Raw genomic sequence first — 14,179 nt, forward strand, 5'->3', positions numbered from 1 at the left:
GTATGGATCTCTGCGATGGCTCATATGACAGTTAATAGATGTATTCGTTATAAAAACAAGATCAATCCTCTTCGAAGAATTCATTTGGTCCGCTCTTCGATTTTTGCCGATATCCTTGCACTGACATCTGGCTCTCCATCTAACTGGGATCGTGACTTTGCTAAAAGTCTTCGTCTTCGTCGTTGCGGTGGTATGAAGTGGCGGAATCGTCGTGGATGCGCTCTCCTTTGTTGTTCTTGTACTTCATGGAAAGGATTTTCTCCAGCTCTGCCTGACTGTCTGCGATGCGGATCGGCCCCAAAAGGTCTCGGATGTATTCGCTTTTGCTGTGCTTGTCGTATTGCATTTAGGAGGGAAGAGGCGGCTTGTTGATGCTTTCCTTGAGACGGAAGTAAGCGGCATGATCGGGATCCAACTCCATACGAGTCTTCAAGTCCGCCCACCAAGCGCACTCGGATATTTAATCGAGAAGCAGATACGATTCTGCATAATCATCGCTGGAGAGGCGGTAGGTGGCGGCGATGAACTATTTCACATCTGGGTGCAGTGATTCTATGCTTCCCCTTGTGTAATGGTTCGGAAAGCAGTGGAGAAGTAGCTAGGAAAGCCTGCGGTGGTCGAAGAGTGTGAAATTAGTTCGAGCAAAGTCGAAAACTGGAAGCTATCCTCCCTGCCAGGCCTACAAGAACCGACGGATTTGCAGATGACCGTTGGTGTTGATGAACTGGTTAAAAATTGCCAACGGAATGATGTCTCTCTTGTAGCATTCCTCCAAGACCTAATCTACGTTCCATACGCCCAGATCGATCTCACCCCCTTCTCCATTCTTTTTCCTTCTGTCTAGGAAGGTATCATAACCACTGTGGAAAACTCTTGGAACTGCTGGTCTGAACATCTTCTTCTTCATGGGTTACAGCGGCTTATAGGGACGAGGTTCATTCAATTTATGTTTTTCAGGCGGCAGTTCCACCATGTTGGAGATGCATATGCGCTCACTGCTCACCTTGCACCGCAATTGCCGAGTGGGATCCCATACGTCTTCGTGCCTGAAGCGTTAAAATTGCAACTAGGGCCTTTGCTTGCGCGCTGGAGGCTACAAGAAATCTAGTTTTATCCTCATCACGTCTCTTGGCCTGTCAGACTATCGTATGGTTAGAAGTTGGGAAACCTATCGACTCTTTGGTATGATTATCTATTCCTCATCTTCGGTCTTTACACCATATTCCAGTTTCGCCTCTGCCTCTGCCTTTACTTCTGCTTCGCTCAGACTGAACATCATTTCCTCATCGATGTGTTCCATTTTGCTTGCCATGGAGACCCTGCTGCTTCGGTCAAATTCCACTTTTTAGTAATCTCCGAGCAGATCTCCCATCGTCTCAGGTCTCTTCGCCATCTTGTGACACGCTTGTTTCCTTAAAGAGAGAGCTTGAAGGATTTTAATCAGAGATTCTTTAAAAAATAAGCAATTTTGTGTTGTAACTTTGAAGAAATTATTATAAATGATATGATTAGGGAACGTGAATGATAATAAAGAATAATGCCATGTAGATAACAGAACATAACCAATCAGTTGAAAGAGCGAGCGTGCTGTCCCTACAGATTCACCAATGCCATTCCTCCGGCTGGTACAGCCACCAATAGAACTTCGTTTCCCTCCACTTTGAGCACTCTAGATCCGAAATTTTTCGCTTTTCCTGCTACCATCACATGCGGTAGCTCGTGCATGACAAGGTGATCGTAAAGGTATGGCTCTGTCCTGAGGCTGAATGGCGATGTGGGGCAAAAGTGGGAGAAGTTGATCATATTTTCAAGGACTTCAAGCTCGTCCTTTGCCAGAGAACAATTACGCATGAAATCAACCACATTCTCACCACAACTGATATGCATTTTGAGGCCGTTTTCAGCTGCGAATTATTGGGGATTGGAGCATAGGCCGATCTGCGTTTGAGTGCGTGCGAAGAAATTGCCATTGTAAGGCTGTAGGGGGAACATCTTCCTCCTGTCTGCGTTGGAAGAGGGCATCATGAAGACATCGACGATGTCCTTCAGGTCCTCCACAACCTCCGCCATCCTCCTTATCGACTAAACCTGCATCTCCACGCCGCCAATCACCACCACCGCTGCAATCGACCGTACCTCTTCGCTAAAGGTTAATCTCAACTGCTGAGACACAGCCATGCATTGCTGGATGGTAGGCTAGGAAAGGACTAGTATTTGCTTTCCCCTTAAGGCTACTCCTTCCTGGGTGATGAAGTTCGCCTTAGAAGAGGCTGGGGCGCAAGAGTGGGCAGGAAGAGATGGCGAACTGAAAACCTATTCGAGTGTTTCTTGAATCTTCCCTCCAGGACCACATGCACTCCATAGGGAAAATCAGTAGCTTTTAATTTCCTTCCCCCCACTGCACATTCCACCACGTTCAGCTTCAGCTTGCTCGTCTTATCCTCGATTTCCAGCTCATCGTTTTCGTCATAGATAATGGCATTATTGCAGTATTTTTCGGGGAATTCCTTTTCAAATGCCCTCACCCTCCTAGTCTACAATCTTTTTATCGTGCCCGAAATGCAATATTTCCCGTAATCTTCGCTGACCTGGCAATTGGCACCACTCCAGGGACCGTAAACCTGCCAGCGAATTGCTCCATGCGTGAAATGTAGATACTCTTGAACTCAAGACCAACTTTGCAGTCAGTTGTATTCCATCCCATTTGCGTTGCCTCTACCAGTCCAGTCTATCTGGGCGCGGCGGGGCCAAGAGTGAGCGCGTTGAGGTCGGCGAGGAGGTCAAGCAATCTTACCCGAGCATATTTGGCGCAATTAAATAAATTAAGATATGCCGCAGTTGAATGCATCCATATACAAAAATCATCATCAAAAGATCAAAAACCTTAGAAAATGCCACGACCGAACGCACGGAGCTTCTTATTCTACTTCTTCTACTCTTGCTATAGACGCTGCCTCAGGAAAAGATCAGGCTCGTCCAGATAGTACTACCTAAGGAATAACTAAACGCTCTCTCTTCCGATTAGCTTCTATAGGTGAAGCAGGAATTGTATGTTTCGGTATTTTTAGAGCGGATCTGATGGCGATTCCAAGTAGTTTCTCATGTGCTAGAGGGTTTGGCGTTAGACTGTGTAGGTTGGGTAAGAGTAGCTCCAGTCATATCCCTCCTCTATACGGTTGGGATCTAAATAAAGGAAAAATATACCCAAACGATGACTTCCTTGAAGTATATCCTGTCCGTCTCCACTCCTTGCCTCAAAAAGGTCGGCAATCTTGATCTCTCCTAAGGAGATCTTGCAGGTGCAAGGTCAAAAAGTCCTAATTGCTTTATCTTTCGAATAGAAGCCACTCCTGTGTAGAGCTTGGAACTGGTCACTGACCATGAAGCATTCGAAATGCGGTTACTCTCCTTATACTAAATAGAATGGTAATTACATTGTAAGCGCATGGTGATGCCATAAGGAGCAGGCTATCCTTCCTCTTCCCTCAGCCACTGCCCTGGAAAAGCGATGACATCATCAATTCAAGTCCACTGATGTGCGGAGAGCAATACAGAATGCCGATTTCCTGCAGATTAAAATAGCCGAAAAGGTAGCTTCTTTCTATGAGCGATTCCGGATTGATATAATTGGCTCCAGGAGCTTGCTCTTCGGGAAAGTATACGTTTTAAACGTAGGCTACGTCGTCGATGATCCGTCCCAGCAATATCCCCACGCATTTTGCATCAACCACCCTGTATACCTCCCTTGTGCGCACTATAACTCTACTTATGTGAGCGTATTTTTGTGGAGCCACAGTCAAAGTAGGCGCCATACAGGCATCGCACAAGGCTTGGGGATAGGGAAGGTGTTCCTGCAGTCTAAATCAATGAAATATGTTTTTCTGCTGAGGGAGGCACACATTTTCCACAAGGCTTGCGATGTTGGCACTGGCTTTTTAGGGACTAAAGGTAATAGCAAAACTTCTAGTATTTGAGAAGATGCTGGCAACGTTTGCAGGTCTCATAGTCGGGGTGTAGGCAAGCAGCTAAATAAATCCAAATATACCTTATCTATTTTCTTGGGGCAGACAGCGTAGACACTTCATATGCGGCGCATGTTTGCACTCCAGTTTCTTCTTATCATTGGGCTCGATTCCTTTTTTTCCATTTTATTCCGATTGACCATGCAATGTATGCACATGCCCTTCTCACCATGCGTGCACTTGTTCGTCCTGAAGTTCATCTTTTTATATAATAATACACTTTTTCATCATTGATAACATGGTAAGGATGAATCCTGGAGCTTATGGATGGGATTGGAGATGAGGAATAGAATGGAGACTATTATTGATAATTTCTATATGAAAGTTTACTTACGTGTGTGTGGTATGGTATTAATAATACTTTTAAGTTGATGGAGGATAAAGTTACGGTTGCCAGAACGATTAATAGCTGGAATTGCCTCGAGAGCGGCCCGCAATCCATCTTGCTGATAGGCCCAAGCCACACAGGCAGGACCACCTTTGCTGAACTCATCCGCAAATACTTATATGGCAATCCTTCTACCGCCCTTGCGTATGATAACGGGAAATACAATTTGGAAGGAGTCATCTCCAACAAGTCCATCAAGATCCAGACCTCGTACCCCGCTCTTTACGAAAAGTCCAAGAAGGACAAGCAGGAGTTGAGGTTGGTCGATGTGCCATCGTTTATATATCCACCCGAAAATAAGAAATGGGGGCCTCTTTAACAAAAATTGACTACGACTGCTGGTCGCCAAGAGCAACAAGGTCGGCTTCCTTCTCTTCATCGAAGAAAAATCAACCAGGACCAACATTATTCCATGGAAGAAAGCTCTCCTTGGATTTTTGGATATTTTCAGACCGGAATGCCTCACTGATGACCTTTTGGACAGCATCGGTATGGCAATCACCAAGGCTCCACCCGAAATCAAAGAGGAAACTATGGTTGCTAGGCTCAAGCAAATGAAACAGACGCTCTAGAAGGAAAAATGCCCTGTTATTGCAGCTGTCGACAAACTCTTCAAGAACATCATCGAGAAAAATCGCATCATCATCTTCAAAAAAGTACAGGGATGATTCCGAAAAAGACAGCATTCTAGGCAATTGGTCGCAGCTCTAAAAAATGGCAAATTACAACATCACAAGAGAACATATCAAGGAACAGACATGGCAGCCAGATGCAGAAAAGTCAATCCTTGAGTATTTGGACTGTGGAGAATTCTTTGAAACAACTTGCAGCACTGATCAAGGAGCTGCTTATTTTGCCTGACTTTTCTTCTGACCGGTTGAGAGAAGTAAGAAGAAAAGGGAAGGTCCTCAGGACATAGTGGTCAGTGAAGAGGTCAAGCAACGCCTTGCTGTTCAAGACGCTAAGGGTGTCAAATATTTGCCTTTTGTGCAACGCTATGCTGAACTTGCTCGCGAATATACAGAGATAACTCCAGCCAACATCGAGCAATTCCTCTCTGCAGTCATCAGCTCAGTCTCTTCCTGTAGCCAGAAGACCACTCTCTTTTTCAGGCAGTCTTTGAAGGTCTTTAGTTCAACGCATTGAAGATTTTAGGCCGTTTTAGCTTGAACCTCACCTCAAAGCATTTTCTCAGCTCTTTTCATAAGAGGTGAAAGTGGAAGTCTTCAGAAAGTAGCTTTAGCTAATCGGGAAACGAGCGAAAGTAATTTTACGAAGAAGCAATATAAATAATCCGCTCTAATTTCTCTGAGCCGCCTGCTCCGCTTCAATAGTTCCAAGAAGATTGCAAAAAGAAGCTAATAAAGTTCGCAAACCCAAGATAGGCGCTACGACTCTATTCTTAGGAACTGGCAACTTAAAAGAACAAAGCAAAGCAATACGCTTTGATTTCCGATGTGGCATTGATCCTGCGAAACAAGGGCTTGCTGGCTGAGGCAGGATTGGCATACCGTGCCGGCAGAAATGCAGGTGCTGCTTTGTAGTGCTTGCGATAGGCAGCTATGGGCGACCAAAGGGTCGCAAGGGAGTATATAAGCTACCTTGGCGAGTTGAGCTTGTTCTAGCAGGCCATTGCTGCCTGTTATGAGTTTGCTGCTCGTTTTGGCTTTGAGAGCAGGGCGGGATTCGAGGAGAGTCTGAAGGGAGTGGACGCCGCCCGCGGGAAATATCTGAAGGAAGGACTGAAGACGAATTGCTTCTCACAGGCAATCGACGTGGAGGCAGCGATCAAAATTGCCAATGAATCAAAAGAAAGACTTTGATTCAGACATATCTACAGGCAAATGCCTTTGATCACCATCATAATCATCTTAGAATATCACGTATCAAAAGATATATTGCAGGATTAGTTTAAGTTAGAATGTTAATGGTAGTAAAGATGATATTGTTGTGTTAATGATGATCAGTTTAGTATTTCGATTTATCCTCCAATGTTATTGGCTGCAAAGAAAACAAAGATTTTTTGGTCTTTCCAATATTCCTCAAGCAGTGTAATCGGATGCCTCAATTTCTTAAAAGGGATATAGAAGCTTCCGGTTAAGGCTTCTGTATCGATGGATAATTCAATTGTTTCGTTTGCGGGGACAAAGAGTTATTTCAAATACTGGGAAGGACATCTGGCGTCTATGCATATGCTTGCAAAAGAGGCACCAGGCATGCCATGGTACTCGGCAGCTCCCACGTCATTCAAGACTTGGAATTTTTGTTTGTTGTATTCTGCGATGATGCCAAGGTTCAGGATAATGCCAACAGGGCTTCCAGGCTAACCGTAAGAATTGATTCGAAACGTAATAGTGGAATTACCTTTGGGGAGGCTCTACCGACTAGTTAATAGGTATAGAATTTTCGCCGAACGATCATTTTGAGTTGCTTTTGATCCGTTGATATTGTAGTAATGGGCATAACCAGTGGAGGGATCCCAAGTGTAGGAGCCAGAATTGGCCACATTGAATGCGCATAAAAGGAAGAGTAAAGTTATTGAGAGTTTGAGCATTGATTCTGATATGGTTGAGTTGCTTCGCAATAAGAATAATGATAATAGATTGATTGATTTTAGGTCAAGAAATTAAGCTATTTCCATATTTAAATTAATGATCCCTTTTCCTGTTGCCTTGGAAGATAATTCCGTTATATCTATCTCCGACATTATACAGTTCAAAAAGTTCATTCCCTTCTATCAATAAGAAATTAAAAATAAGCAAATCATTTATGATCCCTTTATCTCAGAAAGCCTGGACATGGTTGTGATTGGCAAGCCCTCCAGTGATGGTCGGTATAATCTTCATAGTCTCATGCCCTCCACTCCCAATTTCCTCATTTCCTTCCAAGATGAACAACTAGACCAGCTTGAGCAGCGCCCACACGATAAAGAGGACTCGGAAGATAGGGACGATACTGATCGAAGCGACAATTTCTATCATTAACGCTTATTTAATTATAGGAATGCATCAATTAAAACCAAATTCCATTTCTTATGTGCTATCCCCAAGCGAAAAAACAATCAATCAAGGCACTCAAAATGCCCTCTCCTTCAATTCCTTACTCGTGAAACGATTTTGGTGCTGGTGAAATTTATGGAATTTCGATTTTATCTGCTTTCTATTTTTTTAGGTATACTCAGTACTGAGCCTTATTGCAGCGCTCTACTATCTCTATTGATGCTTGCTCTAGAAGTGAAGACTTTGGGCATGGATTCTCCGGTCTTGGCGTCGCTTTGCCTATGATTGGAACTCACGTCGCTTGCTATTGGTCCGAAGGTACATTTTCAAATCGTTTAACTTTCGACCATTTAAAGCCTATTTTTGAGGAAGGTAGTTTGACGAACGAGTTGGCAAATGCAGATGGTTTTTACGTGGTTAGCTGCTGTCTAGTAATGTTGTTTGGAGTTTTTCCTGATAGGCGAATATCACCATTTTCGATCTCTATGCTGGGTTGCTCTTATGCCTGTCCGAAGAAGATGAATTTTTTCTATACTTGAGGACGTTTGAAGGGCTGTATGGAGGCAAAGTCGAATAGGGGTGATGCGATGTCTGCAGTGCTCTTGCTCCGCTTCTCAAGTGTCTTTTGAGAAGCAAATAGTAGCTGGTTGTTAGGTGATCGTGCTTGTTGGCCTCTATGCATCTCTATGCCAATTATACGTCCAAGTTGAACTGGTTTAGCTGTCCTAAGATGTTTTGGTCGACTGGGATACGATGGAATCCCACTATAATACCACTATGTAGAGGAATATTGGGAGCCAATTGGCACCATTTATGTGAGAATATCTACTAAACCTTCGCTCTTTTTGATGGCTCAATGCACAGGATCTTCGATAGGAGATCTTTAAACTAGGGACTACTCCAGAAGGCAAGATATATTCGCCCGAAAGTATTTTTTTGTAGAGGAGGGCGGTATTTCCGTCCTAGAATGGAAGGTAACCGCACACCATGGCGAACAGAATGACTCCACAGCTCCAAATATCGACATCCAGTCCGAAATATTTCTTGCTGCTGATCATCTCGGGAGCTGCGTAGCAAGGCGACCCGCATGCAGTCTTAAGCAGCTCTCCTGGTTGGTAGGTATTGCTGAGACCAAAGTCTACGATTTTAAGGCCGCCCTTCCAGTCCACCAGCAAGTTCTCAGGCTTTAGGTCACGATGAACGATGTTTAGTTGATGTAAGTATGCAACTCCGCTTACCAAGTGCTTGAAGTACCTGCAGGCCTCCTCTTCTTCTAATCTTCCCTTGCGAACTATAAGTTAAAATAATTCTCCCTCCTCCACATACTCCATGATGAGAAAAAGGTGCCTGGCAGTTTCGATGATCTCGTAGAGCTGTATAACGCTGGGATGCCGTATTAATTTGAGGATGTGTATCTCTCGGGAGACACGTTAGACATCTGCCACATCGATGATCTTTTCCTTGACTAGGATCTTGATGGCCACGCGTTCGCCGGTTAGAAGGTGAACGCCCAGCTTCACCTTGCCGAATGTGCCCTCGCCGATGGTCTCGCCCAGCTTGTAGTTACCGATTATGCGCTCCTGTTGGCTCGACTACGCCATACAGTTATATAAGTTATAGCGATTCATCTTGGCTTTATTAGTTATAGGCGAATGAAGGAAGGTATTATTAGGATCATGGTTTTTCACTCCAATTTAATGCCCATCTGCTTGAGAGCGGCAGGATCTGCATCTTAAGAATCTTCTCCAACTTATGCGTGCCACTGTGTGCGTCGAGTTCCATCATAACTCTCACTTTTTCAGTTATGGACTTCATGGAATCTTGCGAAAAGATAGGAATTTTGGTCGGTTGGCATCCCTCCATCACAACGTTAAGGTAAAAGAGGGACTGGTGTTGCTCTACTCCTGCCTCTATGATTTTGAGCCTATCTTTGCTTCCTAGCCTCGTGCATGCGATAGATGCCTTATCGTAATCGGGAATGTAATGCTATTTTGCGTTGAGAGCCGAAAGGATGTTGGTGCGTGATTTGAGATTAGGTTTGAATGTGAGTTAATTCTTCCATTTTTCCTCTTAGACTTCATCAGATGATTTGTCCTTCTTTGCTTGGTGGATCATCTTTCCCATCTAGTAAAGCTCCTGATTGCGGTCCTGTTTGTATATGTTGTTAGTTGAGCGATTGCTTGACCGTTATGTTTGGTTGATGCTGATCATAGATTCATCCTCTTGTCTGCGTTTTTCTCTTTCTCTCTCTTCTCTCTTTAGCTGTATCACTGCATCTTTGCGCTTCTCATCCAGCATTAACAAGTTCACGTGGTCGATTTGGCCACCCTACGGCACTTAGAATTATAATTTATTCTCAGAGATCAGCCTTTCACTCTCTTGCAACACTCTGTTTCGATATTTTTAGGCCAATTATACTGATGTCTTGGAAATGGCTGGCTTGAAAGCATATTCATTTGCTTTTTCTTCCTTTATTAGTTCAGACTAGCCTAGTTTTAGTCTATTGAGGTAAAGCTCATCAAAAGTTGCCTTGATTGTCTTGAATCTCTTTCAGTAATCATCAGTAAATTTTGCTTTATGGTTAATTGCTTCCCTTGTCTTTAGTTCCGATCATAGGTTTCTGCCTTTGCTTCACTTGGAAGCCATGTTTAAGCGATGCATTTATTGACACATGTAACGTTGTGGCATCCCATAATGAGTATACCAATTTCATAACGCTTAGAGCAGAACTTCTTTGAATATTTCTCCTTGCAGCATGTTCCAGATCTAAAATAGAGCCTTTCTTGCATTGTCTGATGCCTCCTTGGGATAAAGTTCCTATCAATTATGGAATATGTACATTTTTTAGAAGAAAAGATTCATCTCGAGATAATTGAAGACAAGAGGAAGACCGCAACGCTATATCACTGTCGCCATCTCTCTCATCACTTCTGAATGCAAAGTTCTTCGTTTTTTGAATTATCTTTCTCCTTTTTTTCGTAGATGTTGAGATCCACTCGCTTGCATGGCTCCTTAGATTTGCACTCCTTGCTTGGGTATCTCATTGAATTCTGTGCCAATTATATCGATTGTTTTCTGCTGGTGATCGATGAAAGCTATACACTGGTGTTGTCCTGGTTGGAATGTAGGGAAATCTTGTGGAATTATTGGCTTGGCATTTAGCTATGCTTTATGAGGTCGGAATGGCTGATTTTCGAAGCTGAAGTGCCTCGGGAAAGTCCTTTGAATCTTTGACTTTTGGTGATGGAACTGCTTTTGCCTGTTACTGATTGTTCCTGTTTCGATGCTTAGCTCACTTTGTCCTTATTTTTCGAGTCTTCATAAAGTCTTTCATGAACTTTCTCAACATCTTCTGCCTTGTGTTGACGATTGAGCATGCATTCGGTCTGAAGATGTTTTCTTTCACCTTATTGGCCTCTAGGATGGCTCTCATTTCTTCAATTTTATCGTTTTTCTTCTGACAAAAGGCTATCTGATCTTGGAAGAAGTTGTTAACAGTCCTTACATTTTTATCTGGGATATGAACAGTAGGTTTGAAGGTGCATTCTTTCATTTAATTGTTGATAACTTCCTTTTTAAACTCCTCAAATTTTTTGCTCATTTTACGTCCTTCATTATTTCCCACTCTTGATGTATTCTCTTGGCCTCTTTGCTGATGCCTAATTTCTTATCAAGCATCTTTTCGTACTTGTTGTGCGGTTGATGTTTCTCTGCATTTGGAGGCTTGATGATATCTAAGTTTATGGTGAGACTTACTTTGCTGTTTTTATGTTAGAGGGCTGGGATTTCTTAGTTTTTCGAGACTGATGGTCCTGAGGACGGCCTTAGGCATTACTATTTTTTATCCTGCTGATAATTCGTTCATCTTTCTTATTATGTTAACAGTTGCTAAATTTTAAATCAGAACTAAGGGATATTTCTAACAATGGAGGGAAAATACACTAACTATATACAAAATAAAATGATACGTTATCATAATGATTACAATAACGTTATAGAGTTCTATATGATAGACAAGATAAGTTTGGATGATGTTTGATTGGAAGAGGATTATATATATATTTTACTTATTGAGATGCTGAGAAAAAAATGCCCAAAGAGGCACCAAAACTGCCATAAGCAAACAAATAATCATCCTCCAAGCCTGCCCTTCCCGTCAAAGGACCAACCGTGCCCTCCATACCCTCAGCAGCCAAGATATAAGTCAAAAACATCATCACAGAGAAGGAAAAATTCAGCAAGGAGCGTATCGCCGAGATGGTAGCCAACAACAAAATTAGTAAAAACTTCATAATTCAGAATAAACAAAGAAATAGAATGAAATCGTCAACAAAATCGCCTCTCAGATGCTGAACCAAAGCCGAAGAAGATTCAAGTAGTTCCCAGGAGAGCTCAAAAAGGCACTGAAACTCAACGATAACTTCAAGAGAGGAGAAGAGGGAGAGCAAAGATGCAAAAACTAATAAAAACCTACGCAGGTAGAACTTCAAAGCAAAGGAATATATTTGATGACGATATGAAACTATACACATCATCACTGCTGTTGGCATCTCACCTGCTGCGCTCCTGATCTTCCTCCCATTTCCTCCTCTTCCTCGGCATACCCATGGGGACTATTGTTCTGGTCGCTCTCCTTATACTCCTCGAGAATCTTATTCTTGGAGGTCTTGCTGTAGCCTTCGGATTTCACTGTCTTGCCATTGAGGACGGCTGCGATCTTTTCGATGTTGAGGGCAGGAATGGAGCCCTTCTTGGGGTAAGTGATGAGGAATTCGATGTAGAGGTGGCCATGGGACATGGGATCCTTGTAGAAGGGAAGACCAAGTCCTTTGGCAGTCTTCAGTTCCTCGTGATTAAGAACTTCTCCGGGAGCGGTAGCAATTATGTGCTTTTTGCCATCCAAATGCTTGATTTCCATGGTGACTCCAGTGAGCGCCTCGAGAAGAGTGATCTTCTTGACGATGACGAGGTCGGCTCCTCTTCTCTGGAAGAGAGGATGACGCTTGATTTTGATCCTCACGTAAACATCACCGGCATTATGCCAGGCTGGATAAGGAAAAATGTACATATTCGTCGTTTTCACCGGTGAAGATGTAGTCGTGCTCGTCAGGGCAGCCAGTCTCAATCGCTACTTCCAACACTCTATCTACCTTTACCACCTTCTTTCCTTTGCAAACTTTGCATCTGTCTTCTTCTTTCATGTTCTCTCCGAGTCCTTGGCAGTCACCACACTTGCCTTGGGATTGAGTATACATGCCGGGTCCGAGTTGAACGAGGCGAGTGACCATACCAGCTCCCTTGCACTTGGTGCACTTGGTCACATTTTGCCACCCTTCCCTCGCAAGGCTCACAAATTCTGTCCCTGGTGATTTTGACATTCTTCATGGCCCATTGAAAATGTCCTCCAGAGTCACTTCCAGCTCCATCAATTTTGCCTTCCCCTTCCTGGGACCGCTTGGCTTCCTTGATCCGCCTGTAAACATCTCGAACAGGCCGCCAAGACCGCCGCTTCCGCCGGGTGGTCCTCCGTTTTTGACTCCTTCCTCGCCGTAGTCGTCGTAGAGTTGTCTCTTTTCCGGGTTTGAGAGAACCTCGTATGCGCCGGTGACTTCCTTGAACTTGTCAGGGTCTCCTCCCTTGTCTGGGTGTTCCTTGAGGCCTTCTTGCGGAAGGCCTTGCGGATCTCCTCGGTGGTTGCCTTCTTGTCAACTCCAAGCAGTTCGTAGAATTTGTTGGTATCGACTTACTTGCTCTGACCGGCGACTCGCCCTCCTCCTCGCCGCCGAAGCCGCCGAAGCCCTCAAAACCACGGAATCCTCCCCCGAACATGATGATGATTAATGAATGTACAAATTGAAGTGCATAGAGAATATAGCAGTGTTGAAGGGGGCCAAATAAAAAGGAATATAAATGGGATTGAAAGGGGTGATTCTTTCTGCGTATTCACTTGCTCTCATTCTATACTTCAGAGTTGAATGCAGCAATTTATTACAATTCCTCCATGTCCTTGCTTTCCTTGGAGGGCTACTGCGATTGCACGCTGTGACGACTGCTCTTCTTTCTGATCAGGTTTAATTTTTCGTCTTAGGAACTCACCTGACGAGGATGCAGACGCTTCCTTGCCTATTGCCGTGAGTCCTCCCTTTGGTGTCTCATCTACTCTTACTCTCTACTGCTCCGAGAAGGCAACTGAGGCTGGGTATCTCTCTGACCCTACCGACCGCTCTAGAGTTCGTCGTCTGTTAGATACCGCTGTCGATTCCAGAGCTATTTTAGCTTGCGCATTATCCGATATGATCTGATGTGCCTGCCACTGGTACTGTATGATTCTGACTCATAGGAGTCGAGTTATGATAGAAAGGTGGGGCGACGGGGGTGGCCTGGGGTGTTGGGATTGCCCTGCATTCACTCCCTCCAACTTAATAATTGCATTATACCCCCCGAGTTTTCTATTATTTTAAACAAGCATGAGCCTCACAGCTGTGGTCCTCGCCCACTACTCCTCCTCCGCCATCCTCTACCTCCACGCCCCATCGAAATCCAAAGGAAACGTCACAGAGGAAGCCAAACTCATTGCCAGCAAGGCCAAGTTTCTCAAGGCTAGGATCGGATAACGCGACAAATTGAAAGGAGATCTTGGAAATTGGTACATAATTCGAGGAACTGAGACCTTACTATGCGCGGCATGCGTCACAGATGATTACCCCGAAAGATTAGCCTATGCCCTGCTACAGAAATTGCAGGCAATCATCCAGGACAAGCCACCAAAG

General features: G+C 44.0%; 2 protein-coding genes across 2 annotated transcripts; both read right to left on the reverse strand.

Annotated features, from left to right (window-relative positions):
- Positions 1-11,943: 11,943 nt before the first annotated feature.
- On the reverse strand, positions 11,944-12,787 carry LOC116245450 (uncharacterized). Its single transcript, XM_031616985.1, has 2 exons — positions 12,476-12,787; positions 11,944-12,393 (listed from the first exon to the last, which is right to left on the reverse strand). The coding sequence occupies exons 1-2, from the start codon at positions 12,785-12,787 to the stop codon at positions 11,944-11,946; spliced, it is 762 nt and encodes a 253-aa protein (XP_031472845.1).
- Positions 12,788-12,790: 3 nt separating this feature from the next.
- Positions 12,791-13,238, reverse strand: LOC116245451 (dnaJ protein homolog 2). The gene is made up of 2 exons (XM_031616986.1): positions 13,157-13,238; positions 12,791-13,107 (listed from the first exon to the last, which is right to left on the reverse strand). Exons 1-2 carry the CDS (start codon positions 13,236-13,238, stop codon positions 12,791-12,793), a joined length of 399 nt encoding a protein of 132 aa, XP_031472846.1.
- Between the last annotated feature and the right edge of the window lie 941 nt (positions 13,239-14,179).

Source organism: Nymphaea colorata, unplaced genomic scaffold (assembly GCF_008831285.2).
Source record: "Nymphaea colorata isolate Beijing-Zhang1983 unplaced genomic scaffold, ASM883128v2 scaffold0670, whole genome shotgun sequence".
Classification (NCBI taxonomy): domain Eukaryota; kingdom Viridiplantae; phylum Streptophyta; class Magnoliopsida; order Nymphaeales; family Nymphaeaceae; genus Nymphaea; species Nymphaea colorata.

What these genes read in the sequence shown, in the direction of transcription:
- LOC116245450 (XM_031616985.1), bottom strand. Translation starts at nt 12,787, where the DNA reads ATGTCAAAATCACCAGGGACAGAATTTGTGAGCCTTGCGAGGGAAGGG. An exon ending in CCGGTGAAAACGACGAATAT is followed by an intron (nt 12,394 to 12,475) that starts GTACATTTTTCC and finishes CCTCTCTTCCAG; the next exon opens with AGAAGAGGAGCCGACCTCGT.
- LOC116245451 (XM_031616986.1), bottom strand. Translation starts at nt 13,238, where the DNA reads ATGTTCGGGGGAGGATTCCGTGGTTTTGAGGGCTTCGGCGGCTTCGGC. An exon ending in CGAGTCGCCGGTCAGAGCAA is followed by an intron (nt 13,108 to 13,156) that starts GTAAGTCGATAC and finishes GTTGACAAGAAG; the next exon opens with GCAACCACCGAGGAGATCCG.